At 37.1% G+C, this 25,524-nt stretch overlaps 1 protein-coding gene across 1 annotated transcript; it reads right to left on the reverse strand.

Annotated features, from left to right (window-relative positions):
• Window positions 1–810: 810 nt before the first annotated feature.
• On the reverse strand, window positions 811–14,276 carry GCK72_013564 (uncharacterized protein; the record flags this gene model as incomplete). The annotated part of the gene is made up of 8 exons (XM_003101273.2): window positions 811–996; window positions 1,172–2,088; window positions 2,217–2,908; window positions 2,983–3,349; window positions 4,004–4,178; window positions 4,454–4,557; window positions 9,802–10,000; window positions 14,154–14,276. The coding sequence occupies 8 exons, from the start codon at window positions 14,274–14,276 to the stop codon at window positions 811–813; spliced, it is 2,763 nt and encodes a 920-aa protein (XP_003101321.2).
• Window positions 14,277–25,524: the final 11,248 nt, after the last annotated feature.

The following is a 25,524-nucleotide window of genomic DNA, read 5'->3' on the forward strand; positions in this document are numbered from 1 at the left end:
GTAAAGTCTCAGCTCTCGGCATTCCTACCGTAGTCCTCTGTCAAATTTCAGTTTCTTTTTGAATCTGTACAGGTCCCTCATAAACCAAACCCAAACCCTTCCCAATATAAAATTTCCATAAAAATAAATATTTCGAAAGACACTTATTCCGAATTGATTAGGGTCCGGGGACTTCTCTTCAGTCACCGACGTCTTCTTCTTCTTCTTTGACATCTTCTAATCCCCCAGGCGACTTTTCTAGTGGAAGAAATAGTGAAGAAGACGAAGATAATCAGAGAGAAATGTTACGACACACTTGCTCTCGGCGACTTTTGATTTCAATCGTTCCATTGGAATTAGAGAAGTTTAGAAGAGATGAAAACGGGTAGAAGAAGAAGAAGAAGAGGAAGAGTTGGAACCACTCGGAAAAGTCAAGTGGTCTCCCACGGAGTATTCTGGGTGGTCTCTTTTTGAAGTCACTGAACTAAAAGTGTAGCGAACATGTATACTTCTAGTCACTCTAGTTTTAAAAATTTAAAAATTTAAAAATTTAAATAACGCAAGAACTCTTCAAAGAAAAATACAAATTTATTCGACCGAATATAACATACACCGATGGACCAGAATCAACATCAAAAAATAATTACAGACAAGACGATTAATAAGTTCATAGAACATAATCATGGAGGCATTGGGGGCAGGCAACGATACCGGTTTTAGAGAAAAATGGAGCAAAAAAATAGATAGAGAGACACAAAATGTCACTTGAAACTGATGATACCCATAGAAAAACGACGTAGAATCTACAGAGTTTCTTTTAAAATGTTGGAACTACGGAGACACAATTTGAGGGAATGCTGACAGAAATCTCTCGAGAATCATAACAGCATCAGGTCGTCCCATGACACGGAGAGTTTGAAGAAGATCTGGCACGGCACGAGCAGATCCAGAACATGAGGCTTCCCAGAGATCCAGGAGGAGAGAAGTTGGAGAGCAGTCAGGGAATGAGGCAAAGAACTGGAATAAAATAAATTATAGGCTTGCAGATTACTGAAATGAAGTCTCAAAAATTATTTATTACCAACTGATGTTCTTTAACTTCAATCATATACAGTTTCAAAATACTTTGATAAATCACAGGAACTTTTTTTGGATTGTTCCTAATTCTTTCAAAACTAAATTTCATTTTCACCTGTAAGTATCGATCATAATGCAGCTTCTTCGCTAATCCTCTCCAATCAGAATGTGATTCATTTGGCATATCCAACAGTCTTGCCAACTCATCCTTCACTCCAAAAGGCAAACGGAACTCGACACAAACTGATCCCTTCTCTCTTTCTTCACTCGTTGCATCATATAATTCTGGCTCATTACTCACTTCCATCACCATTGGTTCTGTCGAGCTTGCCTTTTGATAGACAATTACTCTTGTGGAAAACGGTGGAGGATTCGTTTCTTTCGGCCGGAATTTTAGAGAGCAGTGCAGTCCATTTTGAGCAACCCATCTGTGTTGGGTTTCAGAGATCTCAACAACTTCGGGTCCTTCACATGAGTATCCGGGAACGACGTCTTCAATACAAATGCAGAGATTTCCTTTCTCGTTAAGAATGAAATCGTTGGATTCACAAAGAAGTCTAGATCCATCTTCTTGTTTCCAGACACTTTCCATAGCTGCTCCTGTCTCCGGAACACAATAAACTCTCAACTCAAAAGATCTTCGGTAAGCTGACATATCCATTGGTCCGAATACAGCAAGATGAACTCTCTTCGCAGCACTCAATGAGTTTCTCCTCGGATGTCCAGCCAACATGAGTCTCGCCAGAGAGTAAGTCATCACGTGACACCATCCGAATCCATCATTCTTCTTTCCAGGTTGTTCAAATTGCACAAACATATTGGTATTCAAGTTCTCTTCTCCAATTGTTACAGCCTTTTGCCAACCAGTTCCCTCATCTGCATACAGTGTGAACTGCCAGTTATCACGTGGGAATGTGGAGGCACAATGACGGAATGAGACAACAACGGGACGGCGGAGAATATTATCATGAGAAGACATGGAGACGTCGCATTGTCCGATAACGATGACTGGGGACAGGGCTGATTCGATTGCTGAAAAAATTAAAACAGTTAATACATTTTTTCTGTTTCAAATATATAATTTACAAAAATTGAAAATGTGTTTAATGTTCATACATAGTGGTGTGTTTTCCAATTATTTCTACAAAACAGTGACTCACGTGGAAGATGTGGTTGATCACTCAATGTATCCGACACTGCCAAATACATCATTTTCTCTCCTTCAACTGCCAGCTCAGGGACTATTAGTCTTGCTCCACTTTTCGACAACGACAATCTCGCTCCATTACTATCAATTTGTGCAGCAACAATATTCTGAGAAGTGTCTAATCCAAGTACACTTTTGTCTTCCATATAATCGTAAAGAGTTGCATAATTATCATCGTCCGAGCAATTGGAGCTTGAAGTTCTGAGTATTGTACGCTTCCCTCCAGATCCTGAACTACTCGAACTGCATTCTTGAATTAAAGCTGCTCTTGATCCGGCATTCCTTGTCGATGAATATCCACTAAATGCACTTTTTCCAGATCTTAATGTAGTCGAATGAGGCAGAGGAGGCGGTGGTTCAAAGTATTGAGAACAAGATGATATCTTCTCTCCTAGAAGTGTTCCATGTTGATGTTCCAGTAGGAGACGTCGAACACCCGGAGGTTCAGAATAGTAGATACCACCAGCTTTCTCAGGTGTCATTTTCAAAGGTTTCGACGATTTCCTCTTCTTTCCACCGCCTCGTTTACAACAAAACATGGCAAGAATAGCGAGGATGAAGGAGGCGACGATGAATATTGAAGCAACTGTTCCGTAGACGGCTGTGTCGCTGATAACAATTCGTGAGGTGTCGGCTGTGCAAAGTCTGAAAACATGAAATTGAAATTATGGAATCATCAAACTCCCCAAAAATATATGTGAAAAGATTCTAGAACTTACTGTGCTGGACACTCTTGTGTCATTAAATCATCTCCAAAACAAGGTGCTCCTCCATTCATAGGTGGTGGAACTGTGCATGCTCTCGTTCTGTATCGATGACAACTCGATGAACAAGCACTCCATTCACTCCATGAACTCCATCCTCCATCAAGTTTACACGGAACTTTACAATTCCTCGTCATCTCTTCTTCACCTTTACAGTACTCTCCACCGTTTAGAGGTGCCGGATTATTACAGGTTCTTGTTCGTCTCTGGTGTGGCAAAACGTCATGTGGATCACGGATTCGATGAGCGTGTTGACGGAGAAGTGGACAATCGACGTGACACGTTCCGATCCACGGGGTCCATTCAGACCAACCACCGTCGACTGAAATTGAATTTTGGTATATTTTAAGAATCTTAGAAGAACAAGGATTTTTGTAATGAGAAACCGAAATTTGTATTCTTTATTTCATTGGACCCCTATTCGACCTCCCATAACAAACAAAAGTCATATACTGTCCCTCCTAGATTGTATATTATCCAGTAAACAGTCTCAATAAAAGGTGACAATGACTCCACAACAAAGAGAAGAAGGTAAAAAGAGAGAAGACACGAGTCATCTGCCAAACAGACCAACTTATGTAATAGCGTGTCGGTGTGTTCTTCTGCTTCAGTATCTCTTTTGAGATGTGCCGCCCCTTCAGGTCGTTTTGCACCCGTTCCCTCTTTTCTTTTTTTTCTCAATCGGAGTCACAATTACATAACATTGTCTTCAGGATGCTTCCACTTCTTGTTCAACTTCTCTTTATGATCTATTTTATATGAAAGAGAGAGACCCCAAGAAAACGTATGTAACATAGAGTTAGGTACTCAATTTCATAGTCGAAAAGTGTGAAGTGGGAATGGGTTTGGGAAATGGGGTGTGAAGGCCGCTAGACTTTTTGGAACTACATCTTTTCAAATATCATGGAAACTGGTTACAACGGTTTTGTAGAACTAAACGGCAAGGAGAATTTTGAAAATGTACTGAACGACATACCATAAATCTGAACTTCCACTGGATCTGTTTTCCTTGAATTGGCGACATTCGTCGCTTCACATGTATAATTTCCACTGTCCGATAACCTGGCTGCTGACATAATTAGACTGCCATCTGATGCTCTGATAACATTGGCATCTGCTTGAACAACGACACCATCTTTGTACCAGGTGAGCTGCAAGTAAATTGATGTTCTCTTGAAGAATTATAATCACACTTTGTTGCGTCACATGGGATGAGGAAGAGGAATAATGGAATTACATAATATTCTCTAGACAAGACACTTGGCTCATTAACTCTCTTCCTATCCACCCTTTTCCAAATTACATTGTCTATTTGACCAGATGTTTCTCAGATTTCACTTTTCCCGCACACCTGCTAGTTGTAGTAGAAACATGTGGAAGGTTTTGATTTTGAAACAAGAGAAAATAAAAACGTGAAATTGCTTACCTCTGCTTTCGGATCAGATTCTGGAGCCTGGCAGGGAAGTTGAAGTGTCGTTCCTTCTTGTACCCGTTGAGCGACGGGTAATTTGAGAAAGTGCTTCCTCATATCTGAAAAATAGAACCTCACCAAGTGTGATAATGATTGATAAGGGAAAAGATAAGGAAGAATTTAAACGAAACAATCATTTTCAGGTCCCCGTTCCCCCTTCGTTCCCAAATATTCAATTTAATTCTAGCTATACAACATAAAGTCCGTCCCTTTTCAAAAAGCATCACAGAAATCGGGCCTGATTGGGTTGAGCATTCAAGGTTTTGAAGTGGTTTCTTTGGGAGAAGACCTCGTTAGACTTGTTGGTTGGGGGTACTAAGAAAGTCTAATTGTTGACAGACAGAGTTACGCAACATTCATAGAGTCCGGAACATTCAACAATCTAGATAAAACGGATTACCGAGTTGTGGGTGAGGGTGGGTGAGCGATGATGATGGTGGTAATGACGTGGGTACGGTTGTTAGGTAGATTAAAATCTCTTTTTTCTTTTCTTTGTATGGGAACATATGGGAATGGATATGACGTTGCAACGGAAATTGGTGTTGGGTAACTCAGTCGTTTTCTAATATCAGATAGCATCCGGTATTTAAGGTACAAAACTTGTGAAACCACAAAAAAAAACGAATAGGGAGATTAGGATAAGAAGGTGGGTAATTAGAATGTTGATAGATATTCAGAAGCCCATTTATCTGCACCTGTCGATTCGTAGGCATTAATTATTTTTTGAACAGGAAACAAGGGCTTCAACTATTTTAATAGGCCAGAAATTTTGAGTAGACCAGCGGGTTTTCTGAAGTTAGCGAATATATAATTAATATGAAACAGTAAAATACTAGTTGAAGAAGAACCAGGAAAATTTGGAACTGTTTTTGAGACTTCGTTGCTCGGCTAACCAAGATTAATGTTTAATAATTTGCAACAGTGGAGGAATTCAATATCTAGAAGCTTACATTCCAATTGTAAATGAAATCCTTAAAAGTAAAACTTTACCCATTTTTTCACTCATGAATTCTCAAATTTCCTAACTTTTCCACCCATTTCATGAAGTGAATCCGAATCGCGAATTTCCGTCACCAATAGACAAATAAGGCGACAAAGTGTGTATGGTGGTGAGTTCAAACAATAAGAAGAATAGGTTGGATTCAGAAGGAAGTGTGGGTAATTGGCAACACTTACACTTGCGGAAGGAATACAATGACATTCATAAATTGAAATATATGTTCAAGGGTGGATTTGGAAAACATGGAAAGATTAAGTTACTGTTTCAAGAAATTAAGTTGAGTCAGGAAAATTATTAGCTATAATGGTCTCATCAGTAATGGACTAAATATTTACTCTGAAATTTTCCACGAAGACATCTTAGTTAGTGACCCTTATCTACCAATACAAGTTTTATGATTTCCTTGAAACAGTGAGTTGACCCGTTATCATTATTACATAATAGATACACAACTTTTGGATAGAAAGACTATGGTGTGAATGGGACTATTCAAATATGTAACTGCTCTCTCTATTACGTTTTGGTGGTACTAGCTGGTGTCACCACAAAACATATTTGTTGACTTATCATGTCATAGAGTACGAATAGGAGAGGCTGCTGTATCAACCTAACCTTAACCAGGAAAAGAGGAAGGAAGGGTCCGATATGGAGGCAAATAGGGAGGGAGGCGGCTCTTTTTGGAGAGAAAAGGTAAGCCTAAAAGCGGTATAAACACACATATCATATAGATTCATTTGAAATAAATATACCCTCCGAAGAGCCAAAAAGGCCCGAGATGCTCCCTGACGACGGAAATTACAATGCATAATAATAACCAAAACGGATGGACATATGTGTCAAACACTTGCGCCGAGAAACAAGATGCATGTTCATTGAATATTGAACACCCCACCCGAGAGTACTATATTTGTTCGTTTTGACTTCTTCCCCTGAAGAAGGAAAAGTAACTTGAGCTTCTTCTTCTTCCACTGGCGTCTGCCGTGTGTTCGAAATGAAAGTATCATGGAAAAGAAGGCAAAAGTCATTTGGAACGTAGGCTAAATTCGGATGGAAAATAATGTGAAGAAGAGGAGAAAAAGTGGGAGGAGACCAAGAAGAGAAGGGGATTATGGAAATTGTGTGAGAGAGTTCGGAATGAAAGTAGAATCAAAAGTTTCGGTGTCTATTTCAAAACTCCTATTTGAGAGTTCGAGTGATGATAGGTACTCGATAGTTTTTCGAATATCTCATGGCAGCGTTATTTAACTTTTTTAAACATTTTTTTGAGGTGATTTTTATTACTATTTCAGAAATTACTTATTTATCAGTCTTTGTTTGATTCATTAATATATTAGTTGTTTTACATTTTAAACAAAAGAAAAGTTTATGTGAGAATAAAATGAGTACCTCAATTTTTCTTTGATACGGATTCAAGGAAGACTCGATATCAAAGCCGATCACTCAAAAAAAGACCGACAACTGTAAATAATATTCTCATGCAAAGATCAGAAGCGGGATAACGATGCTCTCACTACGAATGACATTCTTAAAACAAATCATAACCACCTTAACGGCCACCCACTGGGCGGCTACCTCCAAAAGGAAAACCTACAAAACCAAACTTCAACAAAAAACTGCTAAAAGGAAATGCCGAAGAACAACACCTGTACTCTTTCATCCAAAAAACGATCCACAAAAAGAGAAACAAAAGAGGCGTGAAGAATACCGCCACCGTTGGTGTCTGGGTGTCATTGTGGTGGAGATGAGTGGAGTAGAGTGGGCGGGCAAATGAGAGGAAGAGAGAGAAAAAGGACACGGTCAGGAAGGAGGAGGAGAGGTTATTACCAAAACATTTAGATGAATCAAGACACTTCTTGTATTCAGGAGGATAAATGCACATGCTACCTGTCATAAAGTTTTAGGAGGAGGAGAAGAGGACACCTCTCAAGAGAAAACAAAACAGTTGACATGGGAAAATAGAGGGAATGTCAGATATGATCGACAGAGAAACGAGCAATTAATGGGGTGGGTAAATAGTAACAAAAATGGTAGCAAATATGGATAGGTCATGATGAGGTGGCAAAGTTTTTAGGCTAGGGGAGCAAGTTTTCAAATATAAACTTTTTGAAAAAAGTTACGGTTTCAATGTGCTGTCTTCAACAATGGAAGAGTCAGTTTTCTGTTAGATAAGCTGTTATTCCCAATCACTTCTTGATCTAATTCACAAATTTAGAGATTTGCAGAGAAATTTGTGGAGAAAAAATGTCATTTTGAGAGAGTTGACTTCAAAATTTGGTGAAAATTTAGAACATGTTCATTGTCCATCCAAATGCAAAATAGGCTTGATTAGGTCCGCCTTACTGAGAAGAATGAAAAAAGGAGTTTCTAGGTTCCAGAGCTTTCGGTAGCGTTTTAAAATCGAATGAATTTTTCAAAAATTATTATGCAAACTGAAAAAAAGTCCAAGCATCTTAAATTAACGTTTCAAGATTATGTCAAATCTTTTTTTTAAATAAAAAAACTACGTTTTCGCTGTGTTTGAACGTGGCCTGTTCCCAGATACACCATCTAACCTTTCCCCCTTCTAAAATAGTTTCCCATTGAGTAAGTAAACACAGTAATATGCGGGAGATCTGGAAGATAATCTAAACAAATCTCATTATAAACAAATTAAATGAAGAGATCAACAAAAAAAACTCTAGTAGTAAATACTAAACAGATGAGCACATTCTGAATATCCCCATTCAGTCCTTCTTCTTCTTCGAATCCCCTGGAGAATCTCTTGGCGACCGCACAATTGTATGCAAATTTCTTTTCGAAAATGGAAAAGTGCATGTAAAGATGCGCACAGATAGTAGATACATCAATTCTAGTGTGATCTCTTCTCGGAGACCCCCCGTTCCCCTCTCTGTTTTATCAATTGCGCAATCTTTTATACGGCCATTGGGTCATCTTGGAGAGACGAAAAAGGGAGGAGAACATGGAATGGAATGGCAGAATGATTACTATCTTCTCATAACTTTTGACACGGCCATGGCGGCTTTATGACCGGAGAAAACGGACATGGAAGGACATAAATTATTGTGATTACAAAAGTTGTGATGTTTACGGTCAACGAATGAAACTTATCTTTGAGGGAAAACTTCAACGTGATAGGATTTTTCAGAAAAAGACTAACTAAAATTCCAGTGGGTAATTTGACATGTCCAGCTCCTATAGAGATTACTGATCCCACAAGATAACTATCAGAAACAGAAAAATCTCATTTTGGGTAGTGATTCTACCCATCAACATACCAACTAGGCACTATTTCTAAACGAAAAAAGAAACGTAATGGACAATTTTGTCTGCTATACAAAACTTCAGAACAGTATTCTTCCACTTTTTGGAAACAAAATATAAGAATAGAGACGCAGACAAACTTGTTGGTAGTATGTAGTACAAAAAAATTCAATTAGCTCGGCGACGGGCACAAGGAGAAGGAAAAATATTGGAGGAAATGGTCGGGGAAAGAGCAGAAAGTACAAAAGTGGTTGACAAATTTTGAAAGTTTTCTGAAACGAGAAAGGCTGAAGTCTGTCAACGGCTTAATATCTTTCGAGAATATTCACAGTTTGAAAAAGTTTCAAGTAGAGTCAATGTATTGGAAATTTTTGTTAGATTTATAAACTAGGCAAACACTGTATTAGCACGATCCACAATACAAAGAGCTTTCGCAAATCTAAAAAGAGAACAAATTTCCTAAATGAAAATGGAAAGTCAAAAATTAAATAAAGAAGCTTCAATGCACAAAAGACGACACGCCAACTGGTGTTCTTTGGGTGTCTTCCTGCGCAGTCAGGTACTCGGATAAATCACCAGAAGAGTTGGCATGCCGATGATAGACAATTTGAATCGGAGATACGCAGACACATCTCACAACAAACATTTAGCTATTAATCAGGTGAGAGGAAAGAGGAGGAGAATAGAGAAGGTTTGAACGTACTAACGAGAGATATGGAGAGGATGGGACAGCGATGGGTCAGATGTCAACTTGTGCATAAATCAGACAGGTTTCACACCTATCAGCACTTGAGAAGTCGTACTGATTCAAACCAGAAGAATATAATGTTTTAGGGAGAAAAATGAAAATTTTGAGTGTGGATTGAAAATTCTAAAGAATGCTAGCCAACAGGTTTCAAAATCAATTGCACTAAATATTTGATTACAAAGAGCAACTCAATTCTCAAAAAATTCACTGTTTCAGATTCTCAACAAACACCTTGTTCAGTTCCTAAAGCTACTCCGAAGTATGGATTAATCCCAAATTCAACATAAAACTCACATGCGAGATGAACTGTCGCCACGTCAGAAGCCACAACGTCCTGATCGTCGTCTCCAGAAGCGTAACACTGACACTGGAATGCGTCAATGTGTGCAGAAGTGTCGACGTCGATTCGAGAAATATCAACAGATGCTTCAACGAATCCAACTCCAGATGTCGAGTCAGTTCCGATGAGCTTTTCTATTCGAGAGTCGTCGATCTGCAAATTTGAATATTTAGAGAAGAAACCAGAAATGGGAATGAGGAATAGTAAAACGGAATGTTTAGTTTTTAGTATGTTTTGTTTTAGTTTTGCTTCTGGTTCTAGTTGAGGGAGTGGTCGGCGAAGGATAATTATAAGGTTTCCTTTTTATTTTCTTGCTCCTTTCAAATCGTCCATGTGTGTTTTTATTTGTAAAAAGATGGCAGAGAAATGGGAAATCGGGGAGAATATTTTTGAGAAATTGATAAGAGATATGAATTAGTTCATCGTAACGACGGATTGAACACAGTTCTGATTACTGACTTTCAGAGTTCGGTGAAAGGGCAATAAAGAATTTGATAAACAATAAAGCAAGAAATATTAAAAAATGACCAGAAAGAAAGGAAGAAAGAGAATAGCAAAAATATTTTTCCCTGTATCGTGAAAGGCTTAAAAAATCTAGACTTGAGAAAAATGTATTGAAAGAAGTTTATATGTTCTTCGGATTTGTCTTACATAGAATCTTTTTCAGTTTAATTTCAGAAGATTCGAGCGGTAGTTCTATGTAAAAGCCATTCAATATCAAAAACCCGGAGTCATCTCTAAAATAAATCTTTTAAAAAGTAATAACTCTACAACTCAGCCCAAAAACATAACCCAATCCACCCTCCATTCTTCAAAGAAAAAAGCGATACATCATCAGAACTACGAGCACAGAAAAAAAGGTTGAGCACAAGAGAAAAAGCAAAGAGCCAATCCGAATTCCCGACTCATTTCACTTTGATTTATGAGGTGTATGAATGCCGAATTGGAGAGCAATGAAGAATGAAACCTCAAGGAATTCAGGGTTGGTGTCTACTCAACTCCCGTTGTGAACAGATTACTAATTGGGTAAACAGTGACTAAGTGATAGAAAACGGTATATGACTAATTTTGAAAAAATACATGTAGATGGGAATTTGAGAAATATAGAAATAGAGGGAAAGGACATGGAAAAAGAGGTATTGGGATAGGGGAAGGGGGGGGGAGGGGTCAGAGAAGAAATTGACACAATTAGGATTGGTTCACTGGTTTCGGGAGGGGATGAAGACTGAGCTTTTAGAGTGATGAGTCCAAAAATTTGAAACGGACGCGGATTTTTCATGGGGGGTTTTTTTGTTGATTAATGTGTCTTATATTACAAAAATTTGTGAAATTTTAAGAGGAATGGAATGAAAACAGTGATTTTAATGGGAACGAGTTTTTGTTATAAGTTGTGACAAATGGTATTTTTCTATCTCAAAATTGAATCTTTCAAAATTGAATCTTCTGATCATCCCAATTTTTGAAGTCCTGTATATGAAACAGTAATCTCCATCCCATTCATCCCTCGAATACCCAAACGACCCAAAAATCTTGTGAACCGTATCATCTCAACCTAATAATCTCTTCTTTTCTCTGTTACATTCAACTTTTCGAATGAAAAACTCAAAAAGGGAGGTGAAAATGAAAGGAAATGAAGAATCTCCCGTTGAGTATTGTTCGTATGCAAATCGCTTGTCTTTCTCTCTGTTTCTATCTGAACGGACACAAGAAATGAATTGGATGGGACAGGAGAATCAGAGGAAGAGAAACAGAGACAGGTCATCAACATAATCATCGACAAAGTATGGAGAGAAAGAGATGGAAAGAGATGAGTAGATCATTTGACAATAATACCCGCATAATCATTACATGGAAATATACAGAAATGAGAGAACAGGGATAAGGGAACGATAGGTGTTTCAGTTTCTGATTGACATTAGTTTGAGTGAGTTAAAAAATAGTTCGAGACAAGACAATCATATAATTTTTGACTTGAAATAAAAGCCACAGGTTAGCATGACTAATCGAATGTGAATATGGAGATAGAACAAATTCCCCATCGTTCATTCATGGAAACATTATTCTTGAAAGTTTTATGAAACAGTGAAAAATTCGAAGAAGCTTTCTATGTGCGAAAAATATTTGCATCTAGAAATGATGAACCAACTTTTATGATTTCAAAACACAGTTACACTCGATATGAAGATTCAAGAAACTAGTAGTTGAAAAAAGTATTTATCTAATCATACTCTCCAGAGAGAGAAAATATAATATTTATCTATCAAAATCACATTTAGATATACGGTTGCTCTCCTAAAACGGTTTCAAGCAGTATTTTCAAATCAAATCAAAAACGGAGAAAGTTTGTAGGTAATGTTATATAAAACAAGAGTAGTTGAGCTCTACAGAGGATATTCAAGAAATTTGGAGCTTGTTAAAATTTTACCGTTTCATAGCAATACTTTAAAAAATGTCGGATATTCTTCTTTTCAGTGGTCACGGATTCAATGCAGTGAAATAAATTCATGTAAAACACAACTCAATTGAATAAAAATCAAACTACCTATACATTTTTTCTTATTGACTGTTTGCCTCAACAGCCATATTCAGTAAAAGAATACGCGGCACCCCAAAAAGTCTCAGCCCTTTCTCAAGTGTTTTTCATGATCCACTGAGCCTATTCTCTCCTTTAATTCACCTATCCAAGGCCTTCTCATTCATCTTTTCCCTCTTCTTTCTTCCAGTTCTTCCTGGAACACATGTTGCATTGAATGGACACACACCGAGGTGGTTTGTATACATATTCTTGACACTTTGCACACGTTTTTGTTGCTTCGAAAGTGTAAACAGTTTCCAGATGTGTTTAGAGAGAGAGATGACTCCAGATGAAAATGATCGAAAGTGTATATATGTGTTGATTGAAGTGACAAAACACATTTATAATGTAGGAGAAGATTTGTCGGAGAGAGGACACAAAAAGATGCTCCATAGGCTGGATGTACTTGTAATCTAATGGAATGGGGTTCGTGTCGGCTCGTGACCGATGGGAACAGATTTGCAGTGAACCGGGAAAGTTTTGAGAACTTTAAAACGGAAAAAAGTGAAAGTGGGTGAGTGAAAATCAACAGGATGCGATAAAAACTTTTTTAAAGTTATTGTTTTTCTAGAAATGGAATGGTCATAAATCCTGAACCAGATGCAAACAGAGGGACTTATAGAAAATAGAGATTACAAAAGTTGAGACCGAATTCAACTGTGAAAGTTAGAATTTCTGATTCCACTGAACAAAGAAATTTTCGGTCTGCACTGATCTACCATTGCTTGGAGCTAAATCATTGTCACGAACCTAAAACTAATAACTTCGTTGGAACTGCATTTTTCATATTTCTTTATCTTCCAAAGTCTTTTTTGGAGTTTTTAAAAGTAGTATTATGAATTCAATTTTTTCTGTGCATGAGAAGACCGCGCCGCACACACGCGGCGGCCACGCCCATTTTTTGCGACAGTGTTCAAAAATGGAACGCAGCGTTAAAATGGGAGTTGGCGTGGTCGCCGCATGTGTGCGGCGCGGTCTTCTCATGCATAGAAAAAAATGAATTCATAATAGTGAAAAAATGAATTCATAATAGCAGTCGTCCATCAGATTCATATCAAACTCCCCTATTTAATCAAACTCTTGCAACAGTAACAATTTTAAATTCATCTGAATACGTCTCCTACATATTTCCTAATTTCCCTCCAGTCAACTGATTTTCTAACTTCGCCCTTCAATTCAGTCTGCCTACCTGACCGCTGCGCCCGTTTGTCATAAACCTTTTCATTTCGTTCCTTTCTTTTCTACTCATCATAAAATGTTCATTACCCGAGGAGAGTCTTTCTCTATCTTTCTTCTTCTTTTTCCGCTTTTTACTATCTCTTTTGAAATGAACTACCTTCCGAAATGAGTGAACAGGAAATGAAGTTTTCTATCGATGGGTCGATTTACATAATCTTCAAATCAAATATTATTGTAAGGAAAGGGAAAAGAATTAGACTAATATGTGCGGAAAGGTGATAAAGATAAACCGAAGGGGAGGGATGGGCAAACACAAAAAGCGATGACTTTTTGACTTTTGGCGGCACGCTTAGTCATTCCAATAGGAGGTCCTCAATCTTTGGGGACACATTTTACAGAATGTTTAGATGGAAAAAAGGGGAAAAGTTACGAAATCAGAGAGCTACCATATCCCGTAGTAAAACAACTATCGGGATTGGTTGGAGGAAGGAAACGAGAAGTAAATTCGGGTTAACTCAATAAAATCAAATAGACAAACTCTCAAAGACTCACCCATTTCGAGCTACATTTGAAGCGAATTTTGGTGGCGTGATTGGCTCGACATTGAAGATTCAGGGGCTTGTTTCGAATTACATAACCGGATTTTGGTTGTGATGTGATTGTGATTTCGTCCATTACTGAAAAAAAGATGATTGATTTTGAGATAAGAACAGATTAAAATTCGAATTTGAAAGAGAAACAAGGCTGGGCTAAGTTCGGTGAGTTGGTGGGTCCTGATTGTAATTTTGGTTTAAACAAGATATTATTTTGAATGTATAAATACAAATAATGATGGTTCGAAGCATTGAAAACTGGTTTTTGCTACTTTTTTTCAAATGATCTGATCTTCATCAAAAATGTTCTAATAGGTTTTGAGAGCCTTTCGAAAATATAGCAGAATCGTAAAACAGTGAACTTTCTCCAAAAAAGTCACCGAATGGATGTGTGACTTTTCTGCTCGGTTTCTATAGAAAAAAAGGAGGCTTCCGGCGGTTTCCGAATAGAAAATGTGAATGACTAATTAGAGAAAAAAGGACGGGACCAGTCAAAAGAAAAACGAGGAGAAAAGGTGAGAGATTCTGTTGCGAAAAGCGAAAAGGACGATAATCGGTCATGGAAAGAGAAAGCGGTGACACAGCTGTGGAGCAGTCTCTCTTCAAGAGAGAGCATCTCAGATTTCATTTGATATTAGAAAGAGAGAGTGAAAGGGCGGTACAGTTTTTTGGAAGTCAAAAAGGCTGAATGAAAGGGAAAATGGGTTATTAGTTATAGTTAGAGTGAGTTGCGCAATGAACAGATTACATAAAAGAACAAGAATTTGATTGGGGTCAAATGAGTTCAGGCAGAAAGTGCAATTGGGAGGGGAAAGTGATTCAGAAGAAAAGGGTTGGGTTGGATTGCTATCAGAAGCTTCAAATATGATTTGTTCTACATTTTCTGAGAAGTTAATCAGAAATAATTAATTCATAACAAGTTTTAAATTGATAAAGTGTACAATTACTGGAGCCTGTACTTTTCTAACAAAAAAAAACAGATGGGACATTATACGAAAATAATAAATTGTGAAGCTTAGCCTGTCTCAGAACAGAATCCAAACATGAGATTTCGAACAAATTTACTATCAGCTTCAGCAGGTAAGAGATTCGGGCAATTATGACTACGAAGATTTGCAGATAACGATTGAGTAAAAAGCCAGAATTGATGAGATTCAATTAATTCAATAAATGATCAAAATTGATTTATATCGTTATTGAGGCTTGAAATTATTTTCTAGGTATCTACAATTTCTGAAACAGATAATCGTTGGAGTAAAAGTTCTCACAATCAGTACCTTATCAACAATGGAAGTCTCTGAATCTCCAGGAGCAATTTGCAAAAGTTTGGAATTTGGTGTCAAGAAGCTTGGAACATAAAAAAATTAAATCAGCGGTCAGAAAAAGCCTTTTCAACGGAAGAATAAATGTTTTTGAATAATAAATTGGTATTGAAGCAGAGAAATACTCCAAAACTGCATGTACTATTGTTACAATCAGTTATCGAAAAATATGAAAGTATTCAGAAACAGTAAAAAAAGTCAAAGTATATCAACAAGTGGTCCTTCCCCCTCAATAGTACTACAAAAACAAAGAGATAAGGGACCAAAGAGATGCGCAAGAGAGGCCCATCCCTTTCTCTCTTCCGTCCCGCCCTTTTTCTCTCATGTCAACGAGTGGGCGGAGTCGAGTTGGAACGGGAAAGAGAAAAGAGTTTTCTGTTTGAAAAACGAGACTCAGTGGCCACCCATTTTCTTGCATCCGCCCACTTTTTGCTTCTGGAGAGAGATCGAAAAAATGGATAAAAAAACGTTCGGGGAGAAATTTTTGATGATGGATCGGAGGGAGCACTTACTTGAAGAATGGAGCCAAGGGAACCAGAGGGTCTCATGATACGAAAAAATGAAAGAAGAAGAAGAATGTGATGATGTGAATTTTTGAGAATTGAAAAATAATACGAAAAGATGTTAAAAATAGAAACAAATTGAAGATTTTCGAGAAACACTTTTCGAATCGGTTTTTGTATTTTCTCTCAAAAATTGAACAACTTGAAAAACTCCTTTTTCTAGCACAAAACGGCATTAGTATAACCAGTCAACAGCAAGAAAGGAATCAAAAGATCCATGTTTTGTTTCCCCTTTTTCTACCATTGCCTTTTCTAAATAGACCAAAAAAACAAAGAGTTGCAAATAGAGATGAGTAATAGGTTGATGGAAACAAGCAGAATAGGTTGAGAGTATTCCCGCGTTACTGATTGGAAGTGGGATAAAAAGAAACAATTATATGCAGAAAAGTTAGGGGCTGCTTCAATAGGAAATCAATTTGATGAACTGGTTCAATGTTTCATGAAACCGTAATTAATTGTAAAAACTATTTGAATCTCAGTCGACTGCTCTATGCGGAAAATGAGATACCGTCTCAGTGAAGTTTTTGGAATGTGAGTCTCATGTTACAGGTAGGCTGACTTACAGTTTTTTTTCAATAGATGACACAATCTTTTCAAATAAACGTCCATAAGATAGGATCACTGAAGTGATCATGCAGAGAAAATAATTAGACAATCACATGGGATTTTCTGCTTAAACTCTAGAGTATCCACTCAAAACCGTACCACTAGCTTAATTTCAGATTTTATGACTCTTGAACTCAATTTCAGTAAACATGATTTCTTCCATTTCCATCCGAACAACAGAGTTTTCCGCCTTTTCTCAAATCAATCATGTCGCACCCTTTTTCTCTTCCAGGTAACAACTTCCGAAAGACAAAAAAGCCTTCTCTTGGAAGCGATTTGTAGAAAAAAAAGAAAAGAAAAGAGACAAATTGTCGGGCACAGTAGGTGGTCTAGATGGGTAAACACCTCTCTCTTTTCCCCCATTTGCATAACACCTTTCAGCACTGAATTTTTCAATTTTTTCTTGCGGAAGGGTAGGTTGTTGTGTCACTGTCACCTCTCCTTTAGAGTAGACAAAAGTTTCGATTTCGTACATATAAATATTCAAAAGTTGAAAGTCAAAAAGAGAGAGAAAGGAAGAATAGAAAAATGGAACAACTTTTAATCCCGGAGACACATTTCGTCTCTATTCTTATCTGTTCGGAAAATCTTTTGAAAGAGCTTTTCCAGAGGGACAGGCAAGAAGGAGTAGAAGAATTTGGGAAGGAAAAAAAAGAAAAATGGAATACTTTTAGAGGAGAAAGAAGAGCTCGAAACGAAAGTCAACAGATTCTGGAACGACCAGAAACGGTGTGGAGCAAGGAACGGAGGAGCCCTGTTAGGTGTGATAAACTACTTTCAGGTTTTCAAGATTGGACGGTTTTTATGATTGAACTAGACAGAAAGGAAAATTAGATTAAGGCACAGACACGAAACGGTAAAAAACTCAATGAGTGGGACTCAAAATGACGAAAATTTATTGGATCAAAATATGCGAAAAAAATCGGACAACAACTCCTCAAGCCTATTTTAGAAAGTGAAGTCAATGTATCTCATCTAAACCCAAAAATGAACACTTACGTGAAAATCGTCCTTTTTAACCCACCTCCAATCATTTTTCCCCGCCTACCATTCTTCTGATCTCACCGCTTATTACCTATTAAGCCTCAATTCCATTTCCCCACCCTATTTTTTTATTAGTATGACGTGTTAAGCGGATTTGCACACCGTTTGTCTCTTTTCTTTTTTTCAATTTCCGCCTAATTGCGTGGACAGTCTGTGTTTTCCCAAAACATCCTCTAGAACTGATGTCGTCTGGGGGTGGGGGAGTCGCTTGAGAGAAAAATAAGAGGGAAGGGATGATTCTTGACAGATGGTAAGGAAAGGGTATTTGCAGGCAGGTGTCAAAAGGAAACGGTAGTTATTAGAACAGAGGAGGTGAATGGGGTTATTGGAGGGAAAGGGAGAAGAGAATAGATGATATGGGCGGTATGAAATTGGAGGGTACAGAAGATAACAGGAGAATTTTGAGGATTCGAACAAGCTCAGCAAGAATAAAAAAGTGATCTTTAAACTTTATATGAAATCATTCTGAAACCGGGTATTCAAGAATTGTCACACCGCTTGGAGCTAATTTTAATAATTGCGATACTGAATGATAACTTCTGGGGAAACCCTGAAAACCACAACTATGGAATGCCAGTGGTATCGCTGAAAATGTTATGTTTCAAGGTCATTTATTATTGAGCCAGATAGTTTTTACTGATATTTGTGAGACATATCAATCAATGGTGGTGATAACGAATTCCAGGAGAGAAGTTCATTTGAAAGACTGAAAAGATCATCAGAATTTATTTCTTTTTCCTATCCATAATTTCATTTTTACAGAGATTGTTTCACTGCTGATTAGCCGAAATCGAGCAAATATTTTCAAGAAAACAAAAAACACTCTCAACTTCCAAAAAAAACTCCTTTGAAAATTGAATTAAAAGAGTGGGTCTTCTATTCATTTTTCTATCTAATTCTAGAATCTCACAATGAAAACTTCACTTTTTCGCTTTTCGTAGTTATTTGTTCAGTTGCTCAAAATGGAAAACTTCGCGACTTTGTTCCAATTTTTGTGGAAATTATGGATTTCTACGATGAAGTTGTTCAGAAGTGAGAAAATGTTGAAAATGCGTAGCTGAAACCGCTAAAATTACAGTTTCAAATAGTCCATTTGACAAAATGAGTTCGCAGAAAACTGATAACTTAGGAGATTTTGATTCCCATGTTCCAAATGTTTCTTGACAAAACCGAAGCCATCAGGATATTATTTCAGCCCGAACAGGAGCATTTTAGTACAAAATAAGGTATCACTCCAAACTTGAGAACGATTTGAAACCGTTCTCGTCGTAATTCAGAAACCTAAAACCAAGAAAAAAGACCCATCTCTTCTTTTCTTCTTTCTCTTTTTTTTGTCGAGCGAACTGTCGGCAATTAGTTACGCTCGTAAAATGTTGTGCGGTAATGAGATATTGAAAACGTCTTTACCGGACTGTGGGGTCTCATAGAGGTACATGAAGTGAGATAGAATTCGAAGAGAAGAGATTCGGGAGAAAATAGAAAAGTGCCGCAAAGGGAATCGAAACAGGATGAAATCGAAATCCAAAAAAAACAATAGATTGGTATCCCCTTTTTCCTCAATCCTTCTCTTCCCATATATTCAGTGTATTTTATGGGTTTTCTATTTCTCTGTTTGTTCATTCCAACTGGAAAAGAGATTTCAATCATGAAAAAAGGAAACAGAAGACGAAAATTCATAGAATAATGCGACAGATGTTTTAAGAGAGAAGACAGCCTGGCAACCGTATCATCCGAAAGAGAATTGTTGCTTTCTTTTCATCTGAAGGTCGTGTAAATGGAGGTTTTCGGTGTTTATTCAAGATGTATTACGTATATGGTTACGACCGGAAGGACGACAAGAAGAAGAAGAAGAAGACGGAAGACGGAAGAAGGTTGGGAAAGTAGTTGAATTTCGAGGAAGTTTGAAATGGTTGAAAGGTTTCAAAAGGTTGCCGTTTCAGGAGTTGGGAATGGTTGGAGAGCTTCTAGAGTTGGTGTGTCTTCGAATTCTTCCCAGCTATGAGAATTTGGATCAGTCAGAATTTAGTCAATAAAAACATGAAGTGCGGCAAGATTTTTTTGCATGTACCGAAACTGTATATTTATTAGATTTCAAAAATATAATTTCACTTATTTGAAAAATTATGGAAACTTTATAAACTAGCATGACTCATGGAATATTGTAAATACAGTAACTGACATGCAGGAGTAAGGATTTAGAGAAGAACCCCAGATTACTCTACATCTGTTTCAAAGGGTCAATGAGAATTTAGAATTTCGTCTATCTAATATTAATTGACCAGCCTCCTTGAAACAGTTCAAATCTTTATCTATCTGCACTTTCCCAGTTCACCCAAATTTTTTTTTGAAATCGAACCCATAAAACTATGCATGGAAATGAAATAAAACCCGAATATAAATGACGCGGCTGGCTCTTTTTGTCCTCTAAAAAGACATGATGACTCGATTCGTCTATAAACAATAAAAGTGACGACGAGGAGGAAGGTCAACCTATTTCATTTTAAAAATTTACTGTTCGTTAGATAAAAAACAGTTGAAGAAGAAGGGAGGGAGAAGCAGTCGAGGGATACATATATTGAAAAGAAACTATTTAATCGAATCATGGTGATATTTAATGTGTCATACCATATTAGACAGTCTGTAAAATATGGTAGATGGTGTAATTCGAATAAGGGAGAAAACGGAGAAGAAGCAACAACATCTGCTGGTAGTCGAATATGGACTATGTCTTTCTCTCTCTCTTTATTTATGTCGTATTGTCTCGAAAATAATGATGACAGTAACAGAGAGACCGTAATTATGAGCATCATTATTTGTCGGTGACGAAGGGGGAAGGGGGGAGGAGAAATACGGGTGGAATGTGAACTGTTTCAAATTATTCATGTATACGGTTTTGCTTTTTCGATTGGCTCATGACAGGGTTTCTGTTTTTTTAACATTTCATTTTTCTGGGACCATCTAATGAAGGTCATTTCTATGCATCAGTTGGAACTTTTACAAGAAATTTCTGAAAGTGGAAAATTCTGAAGATATAGATGTTTTCCTGGAAACCATTTCACTTCTTTTCTGTTTCAAAACAGTTTTATGTGATCCACGTTTCTATAGAAGTGATTATAGTTGTATAATCTATTTGCTGACAAAATGGGTGCGTTTTTTGCTCCCTGAAACTATATTTTACACCTCCTCTTTTCTCTCCTCCCGTCTGATCATTGTTTCCACTAATAATTTTTACACTTTTCGTCTTCTTCCACCTATTGACGTCTTTTCCTATTTTTTGGTTTTTCATGCTCTTCCCACACCAATTGCCACACTCTCCTCCATCATCATCATGATTATTTTCGTCGGTTGCCAACAAAAACCGCCGATTCATCATAAAAATCACACCCGAAGACTGGCGAATGACTACTGAACCAACTGCTCGTTTTGAAATTTGGAAGAGCGGGGAAAATCGAGAGATTCCAGAGAATAACAATTTTGAGCTAGTATTTTTGGAAGAAATGGAGGGGACGGATGGGTGGAAAAGAAGTTCAGAAGCACCAGAAGAGAATAACATGACAATAATAAACAAATGGAATGTAGAAATGTAATTTTAGGGATAAAAAAGTATACAAGCGTTGAAAATTATTGGGAACATCAGAGCAAGGGTGACGAAACTTACTTAAAAGGAACTTCTATGATTCAAAAGACTTTTCCATGAACAAGGAACAAATGTCTCCTGAGATCAAGAGTAATGTTTTTCTAGATAAATAGTCATATTAAAAACAACCAAACACTGACAAGTACAAACTCATCAACACGGGATTACTAGGTCAACGCATTACCCAACCGATGGTAATTTGTACTTCAGCTCTTACTGAAACCGCAAATTTCAAAAAAGTTAATGTCTCAGACTGTACAAAATCGAATAACTCTTTTCTGAAACTGAGGTTCATATCTCAAGTCTTCATTGTCATGGATTATGACCGAATTTCCTAGATCTACTGCGCCAACTAGATCTGTATTAGATTTTGAGTGTACAAACTTACTCTGTAACAAGGCATTACATTAACTACATATAAAACACAAAGTGATTCTCAAACTGAGCAACTGACACAATGTTGATCCTACATTAACCCAACCATATCACTTTATTCATTTTACAACCCCAACCACTTCTCCCATCAAGATGGATCTATGACCCATAAAACAAAGTTTGTGTTAGTACAACATGTTTCTCTACCTGTCTGATGATATGTAAAGTTTAATAAAAGAACAACATTGGGACGAGCTTCTGATTGACATTTGACATTGGAGGTAAAGGTAGGGGCTCCATCAAAAAAGAATACCGCCTCACGTCGTCATCATCATCATTGTAGTCGATTGACTCAGGAAATGTTACAACAATATCATTTGGCGGCAAAAATCATTGAGACGAGGGGGAAGTTGTCCAGTCACCCGTGCTCCTATCTACTCTACTGGTGTGAATGGTTTTTGCGGTGAAGAAGGAGGAGGAAAAGGTGAAGACACAAAAACAACAGAGAGAGCAACTGGTGAAGAAGGGACTTCTTCTTCTTCTGGCGGGAACTTCGGGAGGGATTAAGTGGCGGCACGTGTGTCTTAAGGAGATGGGACACCTTGCGGGAACGGAAAAAAGAGAAAGGGGGATTTGAAGGATTGATGATGAATTGAATGGAGTTTGTAAGATTGAAAGAAAGAAGAACGGAAAGGGATGTCCTGATCATGAAAATGGGGGACGTACAGGACGTCGGGAGCTGTTTAACGGAATCTATCTGATTTCAAAGTTGGATGAAGAAAGTGAGTGGACAGGTGGACAGGTGCAACACTACGCAGCCAACTAAATACGTAACTATCGTAGAAAAACTAAACAGAAACGATCATTCGGGGCAACGGAGTTCATGTTTCCAGGTTGTTGCCCTACTGAGACCCTGTTGAATAACACAATTTTTTCAAACGATCAGTTGTAAATGTTAACTAGAAAGCAAAAGCAACCGGAAGAAGTACCCTGATATAACATTTAGATCTTCCCAAGTGAAATCAAAGCGAAAAAAGATTTCGTACCAGAAGTCACATATTTTTCGCATGAAAGTTAACAGTAATCTCGAAACACGAATGATGTTTTGAAATTCAGACAAACCGCAGGACAATTGATAATGTTTCAAATCAAAACTTGATTCGAAGTGGCTGCAAGATTCCATTAGGAATATTCATAGATATTGAAACATACATTTTATCAGCGTGTTCTGTTTCAGTCGGTTTACCACAGCAGTAAATTCAGTGAGGAGCTCAATTTGATCACATTTGATCTGGTCTCAACTCTCATATCAGTTAAGTTTTTCCATAAATAATTGAACAGATCAGATTTTCTAAAGATTTTTAGTGTTAGTTTACACTTCCAATAGGAAACTGAAAACTATCTTTGAATGGTTCGAAAAGATTGAAGAGATTTGTAAAAAACTTGTTTAAGTTATAACAGAACATTTCATTCTAGTCTATTCTCTGACTTTTCATCAGGAAAATGATTTTAGTTTGAATACTTATTTTCGAACTTCAAAATTAACTGTTTCAGTCGGCTTAATGAATGGGAAACTGTAATTGAAACATGTTTATCATCGAAAATTAAAAAACTCATAAAAAGGCGAAAAGATATCTAACTTTTTCGACCAAACAAAAAAACTTTCAGATTTCGAAACGCCATGAAACTGGAAAATGTATTTAATTTTCCAAACTGAATTGGAAGAATCTAGAAACTGTCTAATTCGGAGACTCTTTGAATTTCAGAGATTTCCCACCAAGACTCTCAATGAGTCTAGAATAAACTTCTCAATGTTTACAAACCACCGAAAAAGTGTCATTACCACTTCTAGATATCACTCCAAATGACACTAATACCAAACAACTAACTGACCCCCCTTCACTCTAGATACCTTTTTTAATATTTACTCTAATAGCACCCCTGCCGGGCAGGTATGGCATACTAACAAAGGAAATAGTCCTTGACTTTTTTCTGAAGAATGAAGAGTGGGAAGGGACACTAATCCTAGAATAAACTCACTTGATTTGTAATCCAGAAAGTAATCGCTGTATGCTGCGTCTCCATTTGAATCACTCTCTTCTACATCGGGTACATCCATCTGAATTGAAAAAAAAGTTGAGAGAAGAGACAAAAAATTAAAATTGAAAAATCCCGGGGGAAAGAAAAGTGTGGAGGACATATAAATAGGATCGGGGCGGACATGAGAACAAGAAAAGAGAGAGGCGATTCTTGTAATAAAAACCAGATGTCAGAGAAGGGAAGGTCCGTCACAAATTGGCAGAGAGCTGGCTGGAAACTTCAGAAAAAAGTCATGTTGATGGTCAAACTAAAAAAAGTACTTGTCGGTGTATTAGAGAGATTCTCGTGTAGACATAATCGTGATAATCATCCAAAACGTGTCATCATGTCACCATCAAGAAACAGTAATGTTTGTCTGATAGAAAAAGAAAGATGAAAGCATCCCGGCTTGGCTCAAAAACTTGAAATTAGCATAACAAAGATAGTTTATGGGGAAGAAAGTAAGCGAGCCAAGATCAAAGGGTTACTGTACAAACTTTTTTCATCAAAGGGTGAGAATTGTCGATATGTAAATTAGAGTATAGCTTCTAGGAAAAGGAAAAAAGTTATTACCTTTTAGAATATATAAACGAGATCAAAGAAATATTTATATCAGTGTGAAAATTGGGTAGATTTGTGGGTTTTTCTGTTTTGAACAGTGTACAAAAACCATATTTATTTTTCAATTATTATGTCGAATCACTGAATCGGATTGTTAGGGTGGGACATGCTAATTACTATTTTCACTAAAAAGATTTCATATACCGTAATATTACGATGGCATGCCGTTATATTTTTCAACTGTCTTCCAGAGAAGTTTAGGGTGTTTTTGAGACTCTTAAATGTTCACTAAACAACTTTTCTGGTCATTTTGTTTGCTATTCTAAATGCTATACTAATCAAGTTGATTTTAATTAGAATCATGGAAAATGACCAGGAGAATGGTAGTGGTGAACTTTGAGCATGTAGAAGGTGCCGTTTTATTAACAGTTTTTAAATATAGTAACTTCAAACGATAACAGCAGTTCTTGTTGGTAAAATAAATTTACTGAAACACGAATATATTTTAAGCAGAAAGATTTCTAGTGAATTTTAATGAAAACATGGAAAAAATCAGCTGTGAAACATGGATTCTCATAGACCATCAACAAAACAACATTCAAAAAACTAGCGTATCTCTTTCTCTTTTTTTAGAATAAAAAGCCGAAAAAAGAGACAACGAGTTATTGGATTTCCTATCAAATTCTCAGTAGTACACGCCTTATTTCCCGTCTCCTCTTTTTTCTTTACGAGACCTTAAATTTGATATTTCCATCTATTTCTTTAAAAGAAGACGATACAAATAAAAATGAAAGAATTTTGCACGCTTGTCTCCCAAATTGGTCATTAAGTGGAAAGTGAACATAAAATCGAAGAGTAAACCGTTATCACATAAAACGGAGAATGAATAATTTTCGGTCATAATGGGTGTATCAGTTAATCATTTGTATACACAATAATAATACAGAAGGTGGGAAACGAAGAATTCAGAAGACTCTTGAAGAAGAAGATCTCAAGAGGAGAAAAACGTTTCGAGGGCAAATATAAACAAACAATTCTGAAATTGTTTTCAAAAAAAAGTCGGGAGAATGTCTGTGGTGAAACCTTCCATTATTTCTTCTGTTATTTTTCACGGATCTTTTAGAAAAATGTCAATCTCTTTCG

The sequence above is a fragment of the Caenorhabditis remanei genome, chromosome IV, assembly GCF_010183535.1.
Source record: "Caenorhabditis remanei strain PX506 chromosome IV, whole genome shotgun sequence".
NCBI classification, from domain to species: domain Eukaryota; kingdom Metazoa; phylum Nematoda; class Chromadorea; order Rhabditida; family Rhabditidae; genus Caenorhabditis; species Caenorhabditis remanei.